At 41.3% G+C, this 22474-nt stretch overlaps 1 protein-coding gene across 2 annotated transcripts in view; it reads right to left on the bottom strand.

Annotated features, from left to right (window-relative positions):
• Positions 1-22474, bottom strand: part of nAChRbeta1 (nicotinic acetylcholine receptor beta1) — a 373117-nt gene that overhangs the window by 125225 nt on the left and 225418 nt on the right. For both annotated transcript variants that reach the window (XM_083130650.1, XM_083130648.1), the window contains exon 3: positions 15045-15089. In XM_083130650.1, coding sequence (XP_082986776.1) covers positions 15045-15089 — 45 coding nt within the window. The remainder of the gene's footprint in view (positions 1-15044; positions 15090-22474) is intronic.

Raw genomic sequence — 22474 nt, 5'->3', positions numbered from 1 at the left:
GTCGCCAACTTACACAAGAGTAGTTTTGCACAAACTCACAAGAGATGACTGCTAATAATGCATTAATGCACTTGAATTATAAATGGCACCTAAGCGAAACTAGAGGTGGAAGCCCCACCCCTTTCCTGCGTTTGGATATTCAGTGCTTTCACACTTAATATTAGAGTGCGGATAATTATATTAGCAAAGAATTGCAGCATGCCATGAAGGGTCCGTGCATTATTAACGAGTCTTTCTTGTTTTCTAATGTGCTTTAGCAACTTGCTCGAAACTCAAGAGGCGAGAGAGAGACAGAGAGAGATATAGAGACGTTAAATGATCCGAAAACAGAGAATTAAATATAAATCTTCTACAGAAAACGTCTTGACGTTACAGAAATCGTGGAGAGAGAATTTGATTACAAAGGTTCCGGTTGGTTCATTTTTGAAGATAAATGAAACCAAAGATTCGGATATTGATGTTAGAGATGGTGGCATAATAAAATACTAAACGTGTATATTTGTAGACCATTTTCATTATCTTTGTTTGAAAACATAGTCTCAGTTATTAGAAGATTCCATTTATTGAATTGTTACGTTACGCCGTTCGCCAGGTTAAACTGCTTGGCTGGAAGAGGATGTGTGTATGAGGAATGGAATAAATTACGCCCATTGCCCTTTACCAATATTTAATAGAACCGCAAAAGCAAGGGGAGGGAAGATCACGCACGAGCCAGCAAGATATCTAAACACTGATAATAATACACCTAAAGTGCCACCACTGTACCTGGTTTTCTTCGTGCTTCTTCAGCTGAGTCACGACCTGGCACTGTATCGGTCCATCGAAGGTGTCCTCAGCGGGTTCGCCCAAACCTTTTAGACGGACCGACTTAACACTCACTCGCAACACACTTCGCTCTTCGCTTCCTCGATCGAGACTCCCCTGGCGACCTCTCGTCACCCGGGGACCGTTGGCGTTTCTGATTACACAGCATTTTATTTCCGGCTCGTGACAAAATAGGTTAAGCAAATTTTAAAGCTCTCTCATGTTCGTGGAGAGAGTATTTGTGTTTGTATTTCTGTTACTTAGCGTCGCTTTCCTGACATTTTAAGCTAATCGCGACGATGAGGATAAGTGATAATTGACAACGGCAAGATGCACGGCCTTGAAGCCGACACTCATATACAGAGGATGCAGGCTCGTGCCGCTCCCTCCCTTTCCCTGGTCAGCAGTCACTGTGGCCCAGTGTGTTGGTCGTTTTCCTTGAAATCAAGGGATCCCGGCTTCGAAACCCGGTGGAGGCACATGTAGTGGTACAATACCTATTAGTCTATTTGTTCACAAATTGGATCTCAAGCAAATCTACGTTTGAGTGTCGACTTGGACTTGGTTAAGCCTCTTTTTAAAAATTTCATAACGTTATTAACCCTTACGGTATTGATTAACCAAATGTTGCTTAAAAATCGACGCAAGACAACAACAGATCAAAATAACACACACTAATACATACCAAACCCCTTCCCCCACACATAGGCATAAAGGACTGCACGAACAGTTAAAACAAGACTCCCATTACTATGATACGCCAGCAGAGAGCTATAGAGGACATCAATGAAGTTTCTTAGTAATCTTGCTAGTTGAGGCCGACGCTATGAACCTCCAAAAGAAGGCATTTCTATCCTACATATATGCAACCACACACGTATCCATTACGAACATAAGTTAGCTGTGTAAACAATATCATTTCAAGAAAGACATCGTAAGGGTGAAGTTGCTGTCTCTGTCTCCCTCCCTCAAATTATGCATCACTAATTCTCCATATGTTTGCTATCTGATTTTGTGATTTTGCATTGAGAGTGATATCGTATTGGTCCTGTGGTTCAAGGTTCGATACCCTGTAGAGACATATAAGCGGTTCGGATGAGCATAAAGTTGACTTGAAACAAACTTTGTTGCTGCATTTAATATACTTTCTGAGGTTTGTTCAGATGTATTCAACCAACCAAACAAATGTGCTTCCACCCTCTCTTCCGCTGCCTCTGAAAACGCAACGATGCTAGAAATACCGGGTTCGAATTCCTGCCCGGGCATAAGTGCTCTTGGTGAGTGTCCTTTCATTAATTTAATCTTATCATCATTCATCCTCCTCTTCGCTATTAGCCAAAGTGGCAGAGAAGCGAAGTAAAATAAACCAAATCAATCAATCATGCCTCTGAATGATTTAGTATAATTGCAAGATTAACACGTAGTACAGCTCACCGCTCACGAGAAGATCCCCAAACGAGGGGTGACGGGGAGCAGGTGTGAAGGGAAGGACCGGTCGATTTGCAGATTTTAGGGGTAGCAGAAAGCCTTCTGCTGCGGCTTTTCGAAGTGCGTGGGAGTTGATTTGCGTCAATCACGCAGAGCGTGTGTCCGCAATAACAGTTTGCTGCTTTTCTTTCAGTGGCTAGAATACTTTTGTATTGCTTATCCTGTGCATTATTTAGAATGTATTTCAAAGAATTTTAAAATAATATACAGTAACGAATTTAGGGTTACCAGTTGACAAACTTTAAAAAAGAAGACATTTTTAGATTGCAAAATGTTGTTAACTTTAGACGAAGACACACTGCTTACTGGTGTTTTGATGGGCTTATAGATCACACACCCCTGTCAAATAATTTTACACCGTTTCCGTATAGCTAATAATAGGCCTCATTGTAGGCAAATGTCTGAATATTCTAATATTTATTCACAATGCTCCTAATATTATACGGTTGTGAAGCTTGGTCTCTTACTTTAAAAGAATAACATAAATTGACATTCTGCCTCGGAGTTTTTTTTTCCAGGCCTAAAATCAGGAAACCGTTTTTGTAAGTCGCCACTAAAAACACGTTTGCATTTTGGCATGGTTCAGTTCGCTGATCGAGAGAATTTCACTTCTTAACTGCCATGTAACAACTAAGAGTACGGCAGTTAAAAAATGCTGTTCATTTCTGAATACTGTCATGAAACTCAAATCAAAGTAAGGCCCGGCGAATTGCATATTCTTACCTATTGTCAGAAACTTGCTGCTCACCAAGAGCCGCGGTAGATGTCACAAATGCTTTGAAATCAAAACCTCACGCGGCACGACGGTGACAACAGAAGAGACGAAAAGGTCCAACAATTTTTTTGTTGCAAGAAAAGTTTATTTTCTTTGCGCTTGCAACTGAGTGTGTTGTATTTCTTTACTTTGAAATTGAAAACGGAAACAATATTAACAATTATTTACAAATAACATTTTGTTACTAATCTTGAAGTTAAACAGTTGTCTATACCACAAAAAATACGATATGTCCAAATTTTCCTGAAAACCCTCCCGGAGCATTTTTAGTACCCGAAAAACAGGATTTGTCCAGGTAAAAGAGAACTTCTGGAAACCCTAAACGACTTGCATTGCTGCACCGGTTACAGTGAGCCCACATGTGTTTTTCACTCAGGGTGCACACCCCCGACCCTAATAGTGGAGTCGCCTGCTGCTACGTCACTTCACTTCCGTCAGGGATCTTCTCCTGAGCGGTCAGCAGTACACAAGACTATCTTACATTTTAGTATCAACTATATTTTTCATTTCAGATCATTAATGTGATTATTTTAACAATATTCGTGCTTTCATTGTAGCGTTTCGCTTTTATGATTAGTGGTGCGTCACAGAATTTTGTTTGTAAGTAAGATTCCTTCTCTCTCTCTTCTTTTTTACCCTCTTTCTCTCTCTCTCTCTCTCTTTCTTGTTCTCCCTTCTTTCTTGTCTGTTTCTCTCTTACGTTCGTTTCTGTCTTACATCCTTTGTTTTTGATCTCGATCTATCACTATCTATCTCTCTATTTCTCTCACCTACTCTTTCTCACTGCCTTGTAATCAAGAGGTCCCGGATTCGATACCCGGCGGAGGCACATAGTGGTTCGGATTCCACTTTAAACTGTAGGTCAAGTCCCGATTAGCCTTACTGTGCATAAAGTGGACTTAAAACACCAACTCAATCAATCAAATCTTTCTCATTCTTTATTTCTGTCATATTATTTTTGTCTTTCGCTCGCTGGGTGACCGGGCGCATTAAGTGATTGGAAAGGTCACCGAATTACCCTAGTTCGAATCCCAGCCTGCGCATGGTGGTTATTTGTGAATGATCTTTCATCTGCACATCCTCGTCGTCGCGACTAGCCCAAAATGATATAAAGATATGGTACATAACTCTAATACAAATACATTTCTTTTTCTCTCACTCTCTTTATGTTCCTTCCTCTGTTTCACTCTCCTTGCATTCTTTCTCGACCTTGTTACTTCTTCAAGAGATTCTTCCTGTCGCTATCATTCGTTTTGTTTTGTCTTACTTCCTCTGGACACATTATATCTATTTCTATAACGAACCATGTGCTTCCCCAGGATTTTTTCCGAAGGTAAGCAAGGCATTTGCCCCGAAAAACACTGCTTCCGTTTGAAGTTATTGTTTTCTGAAACAATGTTACTTGGAACCCTCAGTCTTCTATAATGTGGCCTTCTTGATGGAGGAGTGATAATGTCGTGTCCTGTAATCAAGAGATCCCGGGTTCGATATCGGATTGAGGCACATCGTGGTTCGGTTTCGACTTTAAACTGTAGGTCCAGTTTCGATTAGCCTTATCTTGGACTTAAAGCAAACACCAAAACTCAAACAATTTGTCCATAATAATTTACGAAAATTACTGTGTCTGTAACAAAATTATATATGTGAGTACTTTTGGGCTGACTTTCATTTTACAGAGAGTCAAGCGTCCCCACCAACCTGCCTACCTTCCGAACGCTATTGTATCCTACTCATTCTTTCTACTTTCTCTATATTTAACCCAGTGTGTGAGATATACTGGAACTTATTTTGAATTGATTGATTCAGTTTATGTTACCGCGCTTTTCTGTCACTTTTGGCTAATGCCGAAGATGAGAATGAGTGATGATATGATGAAATTGATGAAGTGGAAGTGATATTCACAAAGAATACCCATTGACCAGGATTTGAAACCGGGTCCGGACTTCCCTGATGGCGTAGTGGTAAGGTTGTTGCCTTTTAATCAAGGTGTTCCGGGTGCCTCTGTGGAGGCACATAGGAGTTCACATCCCACTTTAAATTTTGGGTCCAGTCCCGATTAGACTTACTGTGCATAAAGTGGACTTAAAACACAAACTCAACTCGAAACCAGAACCACCTGATTTTGAAGTCTATCGTGCAGGCTTTTTTTCAATGAGGAGAAAAATAGGTTAAATATATTTCAAGGGGGGGCTTTAGTCCTCTCCCAAACCCAGTGACGACGCCCTTGTTTTTGATTCATTACAAAAGCACAGGAGAATCGAAAAATGAAACCTTATAGCAGCAACACAGGCGTTTATTACCAAGAGGGAGCAAAGGAGACACAGATATAAGGAAGTGAGTTTAACAAGAGAATGGGACTGGACAAAAATATGGAAAATTATTTTAAAAAAGTGTTCTGGTGAAAGTGTTACTGCTAGAACAGGGAACAGGCTGATTCAAACGCAATCTAGCGGAACTTGAAAGAAGCAGCTCAGCACCGAAAGCATAGGCATTCCCTGCTCCTCGTTTCTTGAACCTGGAGGAGGAGGAGGGGAGGAGGGGCGTGGATTCTTCCCGGTCGCCATGGAAACGCTGCCTGGTGGAGCGGAAGGAGAATCGTGTGTGAGAGAGCGAGATACTGAGTTTCGATTTTTTATTTACTGGAGAGAGAGAGAGAGAGAGAGAGAGAGAGAGGAGACTGATTAAGAGAAAGAGTGAAAATCATGTAGAAGTGAGAAGACTGGTAAAGAGAAGTAGTCTTGTATTTTATGAATTTATATTTGAAGTCGCTTTCTATCGCTTTGGGTGAATCACGACGAGAAAGATGAACGAACAATGATTAATTAATGAAATTATGATGAAAGTAATAAACGGAATCATGTTAGCACAAACAAACATCTTTACCCTGAAGTTTGAAGCCCATTTTATACACAGATACTCTAATCGGGACTGAACACACAGTTTAAAGTCCGATCCGAACCACCATGCTTCGGCACCGTGTATCAAACCCGGGGCAACTTGATTGTAAGACGACAACGTTACCAATAAGCCACCGGGAAGGTTCCTAACTGATCCCGAAAACTACGGCAGCGGGAGACTGATACGTTAGACCACCTAGGGGCGAAGAAGAATTTGAAGGGGTGTTAATGCAGATAATTAATAGGCGAATTGACTGAAGGAGGGTAAAAAAGAGAGAGAGAGAGAAAAGGAAAGATTAAAAGAGAGAATGAATATAAGAGAAAAATAACGAGAGGGAAAGGAGACAGATTAAAGAGGAAAAAGAGAAAAGAGGGAGAGAGAATGAATGACAGAGATTGAGAGAGAATAAAAGAGAGACAGAGAGAGAGAGAAAGATAAAAGAAAGAGTAAAATACAAAGGACTTAAAAGCGAGAAGTAAGAGAAAGAAGGGAATTTGAAGACATATTAAAAGAGAGAAGTTGAAAGAAAAGGAGAGATAAATAATTAAAGAGAAAGGTAGTGTGAAATTTAGAGAGAGCAAGAAAGAGAAAAGAGGAGGAGATTATACTAGAGAAAGAATAGAGAAGAGGGAGACGGGGAGAGTGAGAGGAAAGACATAACCATGTGGCCAAATGTCACACATCTTATTTGTATACCACTGCAGTAGAGGAAAACGTCAATTCACGAGCATGAGTTACTTTTCAATTAACGTAAGTGTAATACGAGTAGCAAAGAAATGTGGAGCTCTAAAAGTCTTCGAGTACATCATGCATAACTAACTAACTAACTAACTAACTAACTCTCTAGCCTTCTTAAACCCAAAGGTTCATGGCTGCAGCAACACAGGCCTTCCATCTGTCCCTATCGTGAGCAAGATCTATATACTCTTTTCCATCCCTACCGATTTCATTTAGGTCCATCTCAACGTTGTCAACATCATGCATAATTGTGTGTTAATATACAGTTATTACGATTGATTGTTTGATTAATTCACTTCGCATTTCTGTCCCGATGGAGTAGTCGCGACATTGAGAATGAGGTGAGAATGACAGATATAGACACGTCTACAAAACACAAACTCATTCATTGGTCAAGGCACCAGAGCCTAGTTGCTTGCAATATACAGTATCCAGGTATACCATGTAATAATAATGCCATGCGAGAAAGGTCACCCCTTACACAAAACTGTTGTTATGAAATCTTACCCTAAGATTTACATAATTTATATATTCCTTTTTGGGAGAAAAGTCAGTTAATGTTAACGATCAGCAGATAATACATGATGCAAGGTTGTTTATTAAGGTGGGATGTAAATGGTAGACATTTCATCGTGTTTCTCAATAAACCCCAATTTTCTCCAGAGACTTTAAAGCATGGGTTTCGTCGGAAATTCTTGTGGGGGGGGGGGGTCAAGCCATTGATAAAATTTGCCTCTAGTAGAAATGTTAATACATATTATAAATTAATATAAATAGACCAATTTTTTTTTATCACTAGCTGATTGCCCGGCGTTGCCCGGGTATTTATTTATCCCAATCTTATATTAGACAGGAAAATAGTGAATTGTAACTATAGTGTAAAATGAACTTGGAGTTGAACGGCATTGGGAGTATTACTATTCATCTTAGAGACCCAGAAAACTATGGCTTCCACACTAATATCGGTAGTTTTCGATTATTTTTACATGTCACCCCTTCCCACCCCACCACTAGGGAAGCCAGGGGTGCCTTACCTCCACAGTATTTCTTTCTAGATTGTAAGTGATATGTGTACTAAGTTTGCTTGATATTGCTCCAGGATAGCAATATCGCACCTTCTGTGTAGACAACCAACTTCGCCGTGCTGTGTAGCAGGAAGCATAACTTGCAGGATATGACACGATAAGGCCTCGCAACAGAATGCTATTTTATGTCCTTTTCCCACCCCCACCCCTAGGGGTGCCAGGGGTGTCTTTCCAGATTGCAAGTGATACGTGTACCAAGTTTGGTTGAAATTGCTCCAGGCGTTCGAGAGTTATGCCGGAACAAATATATATATAGAAGAAGATAGAAGATTATTTTTATTATCAGTGTTTTTTCTGGGAAGAAAGTTATCGTACTCATTAAGATGTTTTGTTCTTGGTCTATCACAAGAACTACGCATAACATTGTTTTATGTTCATAAATAATGTTTATACAGCGGTACGGCGTACCGTTGCTAATGCCAGAAAAAAACCACAGATTATCCTTATTCTTATTATTATACCCTTGGGATGACTCCTCTACTCGTTCCACCACATGGCTGAATATTCAGCACTACTGGTTTTCTAAATTTTTAATATTTCAAATTACAGTTACTGCACTGCAATGCATTGGTTGATTCATTTTGTTTATTATACTTAGTTTTCTGCCACGTTTTGCTAATTTGCAAAAATGAGTGATGATATGATCAAATTGATGAAGGTACATTCACAAAGAACACCCATGTCCAGGTCAGGATTCGATCCCGGAATCCCTTGCATCGTAATGCCTTGTGCTAACCACTCCGCCTCGGAGACCCACTACACTGCAATGCATATTCTATTTCGTTACTAACATCTACACACAAAAGTGAGGTGAAAATTTTAGTAAAAAAAATGTTTTGTGACCTATCACATCAAACAGTATTTTTTTTATTTTGAAAAGTGTGGAATCATTTAAAATATAACCAGATTCCTGTATTTTACACTCATTTTTTTCTATCTAAAGCATTGTTTGCTTTAGTTATTGTATTCAAATACTAACCAAATGAGAATTATTGCCACACAAATAACAACATTTTCTTATTTTTTGTCGACGGATCAGTTTGTCCCTCCTTCCCGACGGCCATGTCCAACGGGATCAGCTTTTTCTGTGAATACGTATTACACGTCACTTCCACACCACAGAATTCAACGTTTATCCTATGAGACAGACAGCGCTCCTCATTGGATGCGTCTGCGGAGACAACCCCGATTAAACAAGTGAGTCATTATCCGGCCGGGAGGAGGCAGCTCGTGTGCGATGGGGAAAACCAATTTGATGGAAATCGTTCCTTCCCTAGCCGAGAGTAAAGAGTGTGAGAGAGGGAGACATAGATAAGACATGGAGGAATAAATCGATTTAGGGCCAAAATCCGTTTCCAATATTCCTCCTTCGACCATCCCCAAAGATCCATTTTGACTTACGAGTTCCTCGAGACAGCATAGGCCGGGTGATATACTCTTTTAGCTGGTAGTCGAGGTTTCGTATGGCACGTTGATGACATCACAGTGGCCTGTCTTCAATGTAACAGCAGTTTGCATTAGGTAGCTATTGATTGCTTTGGTGTTTTAAGTCCACTTTATGCACAGTAAGGCTAATCGGGACTGGACCTGCAGTTTAAAGTGGGATCCGAACCACTATGTGCCTCCACGGGGTATCGAACCCGGAACCCCTTCATTAAGGTATCGATTGATTGATTGATTTGCTATATTTTACTTCGCTTCTTGTGCCACTTTTGGCTAATTTGCGAAAATAGGGATGAGTAATGATATGATGAAATTGATCAATGGACACTCACAAACATCCATGCCCATTCCGGAATTCGAACCTGGGACCCCTGGCATTGTTGCGCGATGTTTGAATTTGAATTTAAAAGTTTGGGTGTGTCAGCACTAAGGCTATCTTGCACCCGTCACATTATACGGGGTCCAGCCCCTTATCGTTACACATAACAACTCTAACGTTGCATAAATAAAATCATAAAATCTTCTGACTTTCGTTAAAAGCTGTAAAGGAGCACTCAGCACAAATAAGGCTAAAACACAGGACAACACAAACAAAATTATACTGGCCATGGGGCCAGTCGCCAGACCCTCGTTAGTCTGCAGTCCAGGGTGTACTACGTGGAAGTGAGGTTGACTATTGGGTGCGCTCCGTGGAAGGAGTACATCTTACACCCCGTAGCGCGATGTGCTAACCACTCCGCCACGGGGGCCGACTGTAGGTAGCGAGTAGGTAGTTTTGGTTTTAAGTCCACTTTATGCACAGTAAGGCTAATCAAGACTGGACTTACAGTTTAAAGTGGGATCCGAACCACCATGTGCCTCCTCCGGGTATCGAACCCGGTGTAGTGTAGGTAAGACACACACAAGGAAAGTGTTTTTGTACAGTGCATATATTTTCACACAGTTTAGATCTTAAGGTTACCGATTTGAGTATCGATCTGGTTATGAGTGGTCCTTCATCAATTTTTGCTTCATCGTCGCGATTAATCAAAGTTGATGCAAAACAGAACCAAATAAAAATTACGCATGGAAAGTGATAAAATAACATAGAGTGTTTACATTGCTCTCAATGTAGAATATTGGCCTTGAAAAACTCGCTCTATAAGTTTCACAAGGGGCAATAATTTAATGTGTTCCTACTTTGCACATGTTAGGTTTATTAAGATTTGTAACATACAGAAGATGTACTATGTAGAATTTCAACGAAAGATGCAGGCTCGACCGAGTTCGAATCCTGTTGAGCCTGCTTTTTTCGCTGAAATTCTGTATGATAGGTTGTTTATAATTACAAATATGCTCCTCAATAGAAGTTAACTTTGAACTTGGTAACCCTTTTTCCTTTTTCGTAATCGTGTGACGAGTCCATTTTGTGCACATGCAAGGTAATGAGAGAATTAGAAGCTGGTAACGATTGGATTATGAACTGTGCCTACAAATCCACAATTGATTTCTACCCACATGGGATGTTTAAGATTCGGAGATATCGTCATGGATATTTGAAATTACTTCAGGGCGTTTGATGGCTGCATAGGAGACCCAAGTCGATTCCAGGGCAGAGTGATCTCTGATAGAAATTTAGTTTTTCCGATGTTCCTTCATAAAGCGGCTTTATTCACTGGGCCCCTGAGCGAGACTCGAGGGGGGGGGGGTCGGGGGTAATTGCGGTCGGAGCGTGGTGGTTATCACATCACGAGAATGCTCAGAAGCCAACCATCACATTCTCTATTGCTTCGTGGAGTTGCGGATCTGGTACGGGGCACACCCAACTTGTAACAAACGCCAAAAATAAATGCTAATAGCTCTAAAGCTCGCCCTACTAACCTAATCACATATAACATTATTAGACCAAAGCAGAATTGCAGGTCAGGAATTGTTAGGTTAGGAGGGCGTTTGGATACTTTTGGAGTGATGGATGTACTGCACATCTGACCCGCTTCGTGGCAGTGTAGTGGACCTGGAATAGCTTTATCATTAATTGAAACGAACTGTACTTCTGTTGACAGTTTGCAACTATTGAGGGTATGCGATAAGATCTCACAAATTGCGATAGAATTATTGTATTATAATTGAAAATATTCTTGAAGACAACTTTGAATAATACAGGAAGAGTGTTACAACTTCGTCAATATAGTTCCTTGAATATCACTTTAGCTCCATCTAGATGCAATTTAGTTATTTTCTACCAAACTGAGTTTGCAACACTGATGTGCCTGCTAATCAGTTCTACAGAATAAACACAGTAAGGGCTCAACATACCGGTAAATGGTTCCCAGACAGGAGTAAAGACTGAGGAACAAAGATCTAATAGTGCTTCCTTTTAGCGCAGCTTAGTAGGAACTTTATGTTCTGGCCGAAGGAGAAAACGATCATTTCGATACAGACGGCAACTTCAAAAACTGACAAGGCGACCGTCGAATTGTCAAGTCGGCTTAAGACGAACGGTCCAGTAAATGCCGAATGGCGCGGCGGAACCGCCCTGTAAGATATAATAACCGGGCATTGATGTCTTGCACAGCTTCCGGATGTAAACGCGTCTCCCATATCTCCAGTTCCGTTGCCATGACGACCCCGAGAGGTCGAGGGGTGGGATCAGGTGGCTGAAGGAACCACAAATCAGCATTCTAACTGCAAATTTAATGATCGGAGCGTAACAGAAGGTTTATTTTGATTGATCGGGCAGTCAAAACGACCCGGATTCTCTTCCACCTGCTGCCTCTCGCCCGCGTTTCCTCCTTCGCAAACGGGATGATCGCCGTTCTGTCGGTCGTTAAGGACACGGGCGAGCAGTGGGTGGAGGTGAGAATGCACACCAGGTGATGAGGGGCATGAAAAGAATGGAAGGTAGAGAGCGAATAAGTGAGAACGGATACGGTTGAAAGATATACATGGAGGAGATGTAGAGAGGAGGGAGATAGAAAGAAAATAAAAAGACAGAGAGAGAAAGAGAATTAAAGACGCACATAGAAAGAAAAAAAACATTCGGAGGAAAACAGAGAGAGAAAGTGAGGGAGAAGACAGAAATAGAGAGAGAAGAAGAGAGTGAAAAAGAAAGATGGGAAGAAAGGAGAGAGAACGAGAGAAGGAGAAAAGCAGAGAGTGAAAAACAAAGATGAAGAGAGAGAGAGAGATAGAGAGAGGGGGAAGCGATAAACAGGAAGACCGAAACAGAAATTGAAAAGCAGAGCGAGAAAGATACAGTGAGAGGAGAAAGACAATAAGAGAAAGAGAAGGAGAGAAACATACACAAACACACAAACAGAGAGAGAGAGAGAGAGAGAGAGAGAGAGAGAGAGAGAGAGAGAGAGAGAATGGTTGATAGAATGTGAAAGAGATAGGAGAAAGGGAAGGGCAGAGAGAGAGAGAGAGAGAGAAAGAGAAAGACAGAGACAGAGAGGGAGGGATGGGAGGGAGAGGGTGAGATAGAATAAATACAGAAAGAGAAAGACAAAGACAGGGAGAAAGATTGATTGAATGAGATAGAGAGAGGAGATGACGAAAGGAGAAGAGGGAGAAGTACAGATAAAAGGAGAGAAGCTAGAGAGAGAAAAAAAGAGAGAAGATAAAGACAAAGTGAGGAGATCAGGAAAAGAGAGTGAGAAAGAGAGAGAGGGAGAGATAGAGAGAAAGAGATAAACAGAGAAAGAAAGAGAGAGAGAGAGAGAAAGAGAGAGAGATAGACAGAGGATGGGGGTCAGGGCAACAGAAGCATAAAGAGAGAGACAGACAGAGAAAGAGCAGATTTGTTGCAACCCGGGGGAAACTCCCCAACGCAGCGCATTAGAATGTCAGTGCCAGATCCTCCGTACAACCACGATCACGTGATTATTCACGGGGCTCATCCAGCGATCCGTGCCACCGTAGATCCCGTCCATCACAGCCGAACACCGAACAAACCGCATGATCACCGGCGCCGACCGTTCGACAACGGGTTCCTGGTTCCACATAGCTCGGCAGGTTGCGGGGCGCGCAGGATATTTAGGGGCCTTATCGCCGTCCGCAAATCGCAGATGCGGGGTTATGAGTAACACCGGCTTCGGTGTCAGAAAAATAAGAGCTTATCGGAGATTATGAGAGAATAAAGAACGCATGGCGGATTTGCATTTGCGCTGTCGCGCCACGTTAAAATGGTAATTTCCCCACACTTTGTAGGGGTAACCATTTCAGGTATGAAAAATTCATTTTTTCTAATGGGAGAATTAATTTTCTTACAGAAAATTAACATGAATTATTTCACTGACAGCTTATGTTACTCATTATATTAATAAAGCAATAATTATTTTTTAATAATAAACAGTAATAATAAACGTTATAACAATTAAAAGTACATTTGATTTGATTTGCTTTATCGTTTTTTGTGCCACTTTTGGCTAATTTGCGAAGAGGGAATGAGTGATAATATGATGATATTGATGAAAGGGCACTGACATATATCCATGCCCAGGCCTGGATTCGAACCCAGGACCCCTGGTGTCGTAGCGCGATGTGCCATCATATTGATTGACCGGAACATTCAAAAGGTTTGTGATAAACAGCAATTTGAAATAATAAACTAAATATAATAACTAGGACCCGGGACTTTGTTATAACATATTTTTCATTTGGCTTCGGATCTATTATTGGGGGGAGATGTTTACATATCTGATGAAAATCAGCCGAAACAGACAAACTTGACAAAGCATATTTTGACATATTTCACCAATTTCGCGTTTTTACAACATATTTCTTCAATTTTGTTGTAATAAGACATATTTCTGTATAATTTCGTAATTCTCTTGCACATAATCGGTTATTTCATAATTTTTTTCTTCGTAGCTTTAGCACAACGGATAGTTCATATTGTCGATGGCAGGATATGGAAATTACGGAGGAAGAAAGGTGCCGTCTTCTTAGTACAGAACAATATAATACCCCACTTTTTTATCCCGCCGACAATTGATAGCCATGCAAACATTATTGAGGCAAAATGTTCTCTCTCATTGTTGCACGGGAAGTAAAGAAGTTTCGTTCTCATTTCTTTGCCTTTTTCGCTTTTCACAAAAATCAGTCAAAAGTAAAAATAACATTCGGTACATTACAGTCCCTACTCTACTCTATCGGGTATGGGAGAAATTCGAGAGTACTGTTGTGCATATTTCTGACTTTACTGGGAATATTTTTGAATTTTTCTGACATATTTGTAATTTTTAATGACATATTTTCCAATTTATATAACATAATTACATACATATTTTACAGTTTTATAGGACATAAAGTCCCGGACCCTAATAATAACTAACTAAATATGCAGAATTTTAATTCAGAATTATTTGCTGAAACTTCCGAATGAATGAAATTTCCTTAGGTGGTTGCGAACTCAGGCTCCAAGTCGCTTTACTCTTCCGACCCTGACTCAAGAACGGCCCCAATGTTGTAATTCAAATTTGGAGGCTGCAAGGGTGACAGCTGCTACCAGAATAGGAGAGAAGAAATAGCCTCTTTATCACTGGTGAACCCCGAACGAAAGGCTATCTTTCCAGGTCGTTGCCAGTTCGGGCTGCAAGTCGCAAACTTTAGGAAGCCCTCTCACGGCCCGGTGTAATTGGCTTTTGATTCTTACAATTATTCTACTAGCCTGATCAAAAGCATTATAATTTATAGTACACGTAGTTTTAGAATGAGGTTTAGGAGCTAGATTATCCACGACAAATTTCTTCTGACTGTACAAGACTGGTCAAATTCTATTTTGTTTTATAATATATAGAGCTAAATATATAATACAAAATATGACAACTTACCAAACGAAGCCATACGTTCGACTTCATGATCTGGTTCTTCTCGTTCTGTAAATAAAAGAACAAAAGTAATTAGAAGGATATTATATAGGTAAATAAGGAAATATATAAATTTATAAAAAAATATAAATTATAGAAATATATTATATCAACTTACACCAAGTTTGACAGACTTTCTGTTTATATAGAAAGGGAAGGAGGGACAACGTCGAGATGGACCTAAGGGAAATCGGTAGGGATGGAAAAGAGTATATAGATCTTGCACAAGATAGGGACAGATGGAAGGCCTGTGTTGCTGCAGCCATGAACCTTCGGGTTTAAGAAGGCTAGAGAGTTAGTTAGTTAGTTAGTTGGGAAATTTGGAATAATTACTACGGAAGGACACGAAATGTGTTTTAGAACAATTATTACTATGGTGAAAGCAGTCTTATATTAAACGTTGTTGACACACCTTAACTTACAAGATTGATATCGACGGGATTGATTCTAAATGTTTGTAATTTGCCAGCTGCTTGGTCGAACCGATTTTTGATCGCCACCAGCGCTCACGAGTTCGAATCCCGGCCTGAGCATGGGTTTTCTTTGTCAGTGTCCGTTTATCAATTTCATTTAATCATCACTCATCTTCATCGTCGCAATTAGCCAAAGAGAGGTAGAAGAGTGACGATCAATTGTATATATTCAGATAAATATAGTTTTACCTTCAATATTGCAATGTGCTGAACTATACTCCCATAGCGCGCATATTCCAGAAAAATAAGCCTGCATTGATTGATTGATTTGCTTTACTTTACTTCGCTTTTTGTGCCACCTTTGGCTAATTTGCGAAGATGGGGATGAGTGATGATATAATGATATTGATGAATGGACACTCACAAATAGCCAGGTCAGGATTCGAACCCGGTACCCCTGTATTGAATTGATTGAATGATTGACTTGGATTATTTTACTTCGCTTCTTGTGCCACTTTTGGCTAATCGCAAAGATGAGAATGAGTGATTATATGATGAAATTGATGAAGAGAAACTCACAAAGATCATCCATGCCCCGGCCGGGATTCAAACTCGGCACCCCTGGCATCGTTGTTGTCGTTGAGTTGAGTTTAAAGTCCACTTTTATGCACATATAGGCTACTCGGGACTTCGCCTTCAGTTTAAAGCGGGATCCTAAGCACTATATGCCTCCACCAGAACAGAACACCTTGGTTACAAGACGACATTTTCACTACGCCACGGGAAGGCCTCTGGCGTAGCGAGGTGCTGTGCTAACCACTCCGTCACGGAGTGACATCCAGAGCGTCTTTGAGAATGGAGATCGAATAGCTTATGGACAAAGTCGAACCGAATGTGAGCGTAGCATCCGAAAAAAATCGAGAAATTTCCGAGGTGAAAACGTGAACAATCCACATTGTCTGCTGGTTCCAGGAACCGCGTGCACGGGATGAATGATGGTGTGGCCGATGAAATGACCCTCTCGCCACACTTCCATCTTCCGATGCGTTTGGTAGTCACCGCGGCCACGGATTATGGAAAACAGCCAAGTTGACATCAGGCAATTCGTATTCCGCGTCACGGAATAAAGCGCGCCATTCGTATCGATTCGTTGCTTGGTTCTCCGAAACGTCCGGCACCGGGAGAACTCAATAATACACCACCTATGGGAGGATTCGACCATGAGCGGGAGATGCCTCAAAGAGCACACCTTCTGTTTCTACGAACAGAAATGCATCAAATGTACCAAATCAAGTCAATGCAGTTTTGGTGCATCCGTGTAGTCCCGTTTCGCCTAATTGCCTATCAGCACAAGATCATGTGATTTATGACCTGACACGACCATTTCTAAGAAACCAAATGTACACGTTTAACTGTGTCAACTAATACATCGAACGCATCCCATTTGGCCTAATCCCGTTTCGCCTTATGGCTCGTAAGCGCCAGCCGATCAGACCTGACAAGTGTCTACCATTTTAGGCGAAACGAGATATCCCCCTTTCCACAAATCTAATTTCGTCTTAACTGTTTGAGGGGGAAATATTTCAAATGAGGGGAAATTGTGCGGGGCACTACCTCCATACGCGTTCATGCCGACCTCTATGACTGAGTGGTTAACGCATCGCGCTACGGTGACAGAAGCCGTGTTCGAATCTCGGCGTGGGAATGGGTGTCCTTTGTGTTTGTTCCTGCATCAATTTCGTCAAATCATTACTCATCCTCATCTTGGCGATTAGCTAAAAGTGACAGAAAAGCGAAGTAAAATAAACAAAATCAATCAATCCCTACACCTTCATGTTGTGTTACAACGCGCGGGGGTAGCTTTTCTTTCATTACACACACACACACACACACACACTATATATATATATATATATATATATATATATATATATATATATATATATACTAGCTGATTGCCCGGCGTTGCCCGGGTATTTATTTATACCAATCTTTTATTAGACAGTAAAATATAGAATTCCAACTATAGTGTAAAATGAACTTTGAGTTTAACGGCATTGGGAGTGTTATTATTCATCTTAGCGACCCCGAAAACTATGGATTCCATACTAATATCTGTCGTTTTACATGTCAATCCTTCCTACCCTCACCCCTAGGGGTGCCAGAGGTGGCTTGGAGTTGAATGGCATTGGGAGTGTCACTATTCATCTTAGCGACCCCGAAAACTATGTATTCCACAGTAATATCGGTCGTTTTACATGTCACCCTTTCCCACCCCACCCCTACGGGTGCCAGGGGCGTCTTAACCCCACAGTATTTCTTTCGAGATTTCAAGTGATACGCGCACCAAGTTTGGTTGAAATCGCTCCAGGCGTTCGAGAGTTATGCCGGAACAAACACACATACTTCCATTTTTATATAGGCCTATTAGAAAATGATATATTGTCATGGGAAGGCGAACGGGCATCAAAAGCTTAAAGCAATAACGAACTATACGCAAGCATACTGAGCCAACAGCAACGATAACATAATTCCTCTGGCTAGACAGAATCCAGCTTGCAACCACCGGGTCGCAATTCGTAATCGGAAGAGGGAAGTAGTGGCAAGGTAGCTTGCAATCTCATCAGAAACACGGCACGTGGCCAGTCGCATAAGCACCCCCGACTTTTGGGAAACAACAAAAGTGTGCAAACCTTCTCGTGGTCGCGCGACCGACACATGCCACCGTTCAGGTGCTGACATCCGACACCTGCTTTGCGGGCGACTGCCTCGCCCGTGCCGTGGTCGTCACCAGAGTCCGAGACGCCAGAGGGGTCGCTGCCCGATTAGGCGAGTGTGCTTTGCTCGTCCGCTTTCCTTTCCTCTTCACCGAGTCAAGAAGGGATATCCACAACTTGCAAAACCCAGTTGGTCATCGTTTCACTGCTACATACCTAAGTGACATATATATAACATTATTGTTATTTAATATTACTCTTTCTACCACTTTAGGCTATCGCGACGATGAGCATGAGCGATTATCAGATGAAAGTCATGAAATAATATTTACAAAGAACACCCATGCTCAGGCCCGGATTCGAACCGGAAACTTCAAGGGTGAGATCGAAACTCCCTACGTTAACGCGCTCGGTCACTGAGCCTGTACACACACACACACACACTGATTACGAAAATTTTACCTCTTTCACACCCCCTTCTGCCCCGCTCGTCAACGAATTTCTTCTTGCTAACATCCCTGCTGGCAAACACAACAGAAGCAGTTTTGAGCTTCACAGTCCATTTTCTATGTTAGGAAATGGCTCGGACATCTTGAAAGTACTTGACGTTTTCCACGAATCTGCTCGTGTTACAAAAGAAGCAAGCTTCAATTCAGAAGATAAGATTTCTCCAACGAGTCAAGAGGCGAAGCTATGATAACTGGCACAATATGCTCCCCCCCCCCCCCTCAACGCTCTTCGGATTGAATCCACCAGATTGATTAGAACGTCGGTTCTTAGCTTCGGAAGAGAGACTCGACGCGTTCAACAATCTGTTTCTCGTTATTCGACCATTCTTCTCTCGTTAACGTGTCTTCTTACGTGGAAGGACAGAAAGCGCATGCGAACTGACGACTTCTACTCTCTTCGCATCTTTGCTTCACTTCTTATCGTCGATTTCTCCGTCAGCTATTTCTTTATACCTCATCTTGTAGGTATTTATCTGCTAAGGGTCTTCCAGCAACGCCTGAAGGGGCGACGGAGGCTTTGTGGGTCCTGGGGGCAGATGACGACAAAGGAGGACTCTTTGCCATCACGATATCGCCGTCCTCCCTCCCCACCAAAAACCGCAAGCTCCTCATCACTCTGTACCAAATGCTGTTCCGGAAGTTTTCCGTTCTCTGTGCTGGGACCGCAAAAGACGGGGCCATCAACATGGCGCTGGTGTGGTTGGGGCTCGGAATGGTGAGGGCAATTCACATAATGCGAATTACTGCATACCTGTGCGGGGAGAGGGCAGGCTTGAGTGAAAATGGGACGCTCGGGATGGGTGGCATTCTCCCCCTCCTATCTTTCTCCAACGCGTTAGGGCTTCATCCCTGGATGCAGTGAGCTTGCAAGACGATTTTTGAATTAGAAGAAAGAGTCAGTGGCGTGTCCAGGATTGTCGACGGCGGTGGGGTATACTTTTTAGTAGTCAACCCTAATTTTGCTCTCTTTTCCTGCCTTTCATGTTCTTTTTTATGAAAACTGGGACAAAAGGGAGTTATGACCAGAGTTAGGATTTTTAGGGGAAAATTTCATTGGGAAAAAGGAAGGGAAAAAGGTGCTAAAATAAGACCCAAAAAGGGACAAAAAAGGTGCTGATTGGGGCAAGAAAAAGGTGCTGATAATTATACTACTTATTAAAACTTTCCCTCCTATTTTATTAGTCTAAGCTATTCACTCGAAGCTGTGTACACATCACACACATAGGTTCTGTCACAGTTATTCACCAGAGTCTGGGAAAAACACAAAGCTGTTGTACCTTACAACATTAAGCATTTCTAAATTTTTAAAAGTGAGTTTGTTTCTTTTCGGAGATAAAATATCTTTATATAAGCTGAAGCTTCTCTCTACATCCACAGAAACAAGTGGGGCAAACTTAGTATTCACTCGGAATGGCAACTCTGTGGAAGTGGCAAATTCCACAACGTCCGCATTCTTGTCAAGACTAGCCTCAAGTTTGTCTCTGGCAAAACCATCTAACAGCCCCCTCACAGTAGTAAAGATATCCCATTGTTTTTTTTTATTTTCGACGCCTTGTTCTTCTAAGCTTTTGATGGCTGTCGACATGTACTTGTAGGAATGTACACAAAACAGATCTTTTTGCAAATCATCTATTTTGTCTGGGAGAAGAAGTTGCTGTGCCTTGGAAATTGCACCTGCGTCGGTTGAATCCAGGGAAAGCACAAACTCCTTACTTTTTTCAAAATTTGCACACAGAAATGCAGCACACTCAATCCATGATCCCCAGCGAGTAATGATGGGGAAATGTGGCAGGGGCAGGCAGGTAGTTTCCCTGTAGGCAAGAATGCGACTCGGGGCCTTAAGGAGTATTTTCTTCAGATCAGATATGAACTCATTTACAATGTTGTATTCGTTCCTAATAGATTCAGAAACCCTGTGAAGGGCATGAGTCAAACAGGTTACATGCTTCAACTTAGGGAACAACGGCTTCAATTGGTTAAATGCCGAAAGCATGTAGGGAGCCTGGTCAGTAACTACAACAACAACGTTTTCGAACTGAATTCCACCGGGCCACAGTTTTTGACAGAAATCCATAAATGACTGCATCACTGTACTGGCATTGGTTTCCTGCAACTCATACATGTTTAGTAACATGAGCTTAACTTCCTCACCTGTCGGAGGAAAAACCAAAATGTTCAAAACATATCGTTGCATTGAGTCTGTCGTCTCATCCAGAATGACACCTATATCGCAATCTGACACTTTCACCTTAATTTTACGAACAGTTTCTTCATACACAAGTTCAATATAGTTTTTCCTTAACGTACTCTCATCGGGCACTGACAACCGTGTGTACTTTTCAAGGAACCCTTTCAAGGCCGGATGGTTCACCTTGTTGAGTGGAAAGAAGCTTGTGTAAAAGATGCACACAAGTCAACATTAAATTCCTTTAAATTTTGGTTCTTGGAAGAACACTGCTCAAATGCATTGCGTAAGAGAGGCTGCCGAGATTTACTTCCTTGCAGATTCTTGTTCTTTTGATGCTTAGAGGTGGACATATGTTGCTGGATGCGATCTCTCTGGTGTTTTTCATCTAATGTGATTCCCATATCACAAACCGTGCATCGAATAACAGTTCCATCACTTTCTATGAAGTCGTGCTTAAATTCTTGAGCCAGACTGAGAAATCGGGATCTGGGCACTTTCGGCATGGTAAAGTACATGCACTAACAGCATCTAACAGAGTGAAAAAGCAGGTAAGGAACTTACGTCCACAAACAATATCTGTCCACTGAAAATATCTGAAAACGTGAAACCCAGCACTTCAGAAACACATTGTTGCTTCACTGTTTCCAAGACCAAACTGCGTTTCCTTCTTCCTCCTATCTTAAAAAAAATAACGGTGATCTGGTGCATATCAGTAGCGGTCTTTCCATTGTTGATTTCAAATAGGCAACAATCAAGCACAGTTTAAATGCATTCAATTTCAGTTAACAATGTGAAAACATCTTAAAGAGAAAAGTGTCGCGAAAAAATAAAATAAAAATTCAATGATTTGCTGAGGAAATATATTTAACAACACCAGTAAAAGGACACAAAAAGGGGAGGAAAAGCGATTAAGAACACGAAAAAGGGGGGAAATAGATAAATGTCCCGGAAAAGGGAAAGGTTATCAAAAAAGGGGAAAAAAGGTGCTGGCAAATTAGCTCCATTCTCACGTTGAGGCAACATTTCACACACTGAGTCCTTCCAGAGAAGTCTCACTGTCACTACGAAAGAAAGGTGCGCACCTAAAAATCCTAACTCTGGTTATGACTGTCACCAATACCACCTTGGTACGCTGGAAATAGTGCTTGCAACTCCACGTTGATTCCTTCACTCACGAACTCACTACAGAAGGTTTCCCGGCCAAGGCATGGGTGTTCCTTATGGTGCGAAATCCAAGGAGGACAAGGAGGATTTATTCCCCCCCCCCCCACCAATAATCCTCCTAGAAAATCTCCCTCAACAGAGATTTTTAAGCAACACAGATAAGCAATTAGCTTTGACTTCAAATGTACATGTACTTTACTACGATAATACGATTGTCTCTTTGTGTGTTTGCGAGTGTTTCATGCTTTCTCTCTTTTTTTTCAAAATACCATTAACAGATCTACACCAATAACAAAATATGTAAAATTAAAGTAAAACAGGAATGTAAGACAAATATAAATATGATATATATTTGATTTATATTAATACAAAGCAAAAACTAAACAAAAACTTATAGTTGAGG

This window comes from Lepisma saccharinum, chromosome 11 (assembly GCF_977018435.1).
Source record: "Lepisma saccharinum chromosome 11, izLepSacc3.1, whole genome shotgun sequence".
NCBI classification, from domain to species: domain Eukaryota; kingdom Metazoa; phylum Arthropoda; class Insecta; order Zygentoma; family Lepismatidae; genus Lepisma; species Lepisma saccharinum.
Note: the sequence above shows the minus strand (reverse complement) of the source record. Positions and strands in the feature narration are given on the sequence as shown.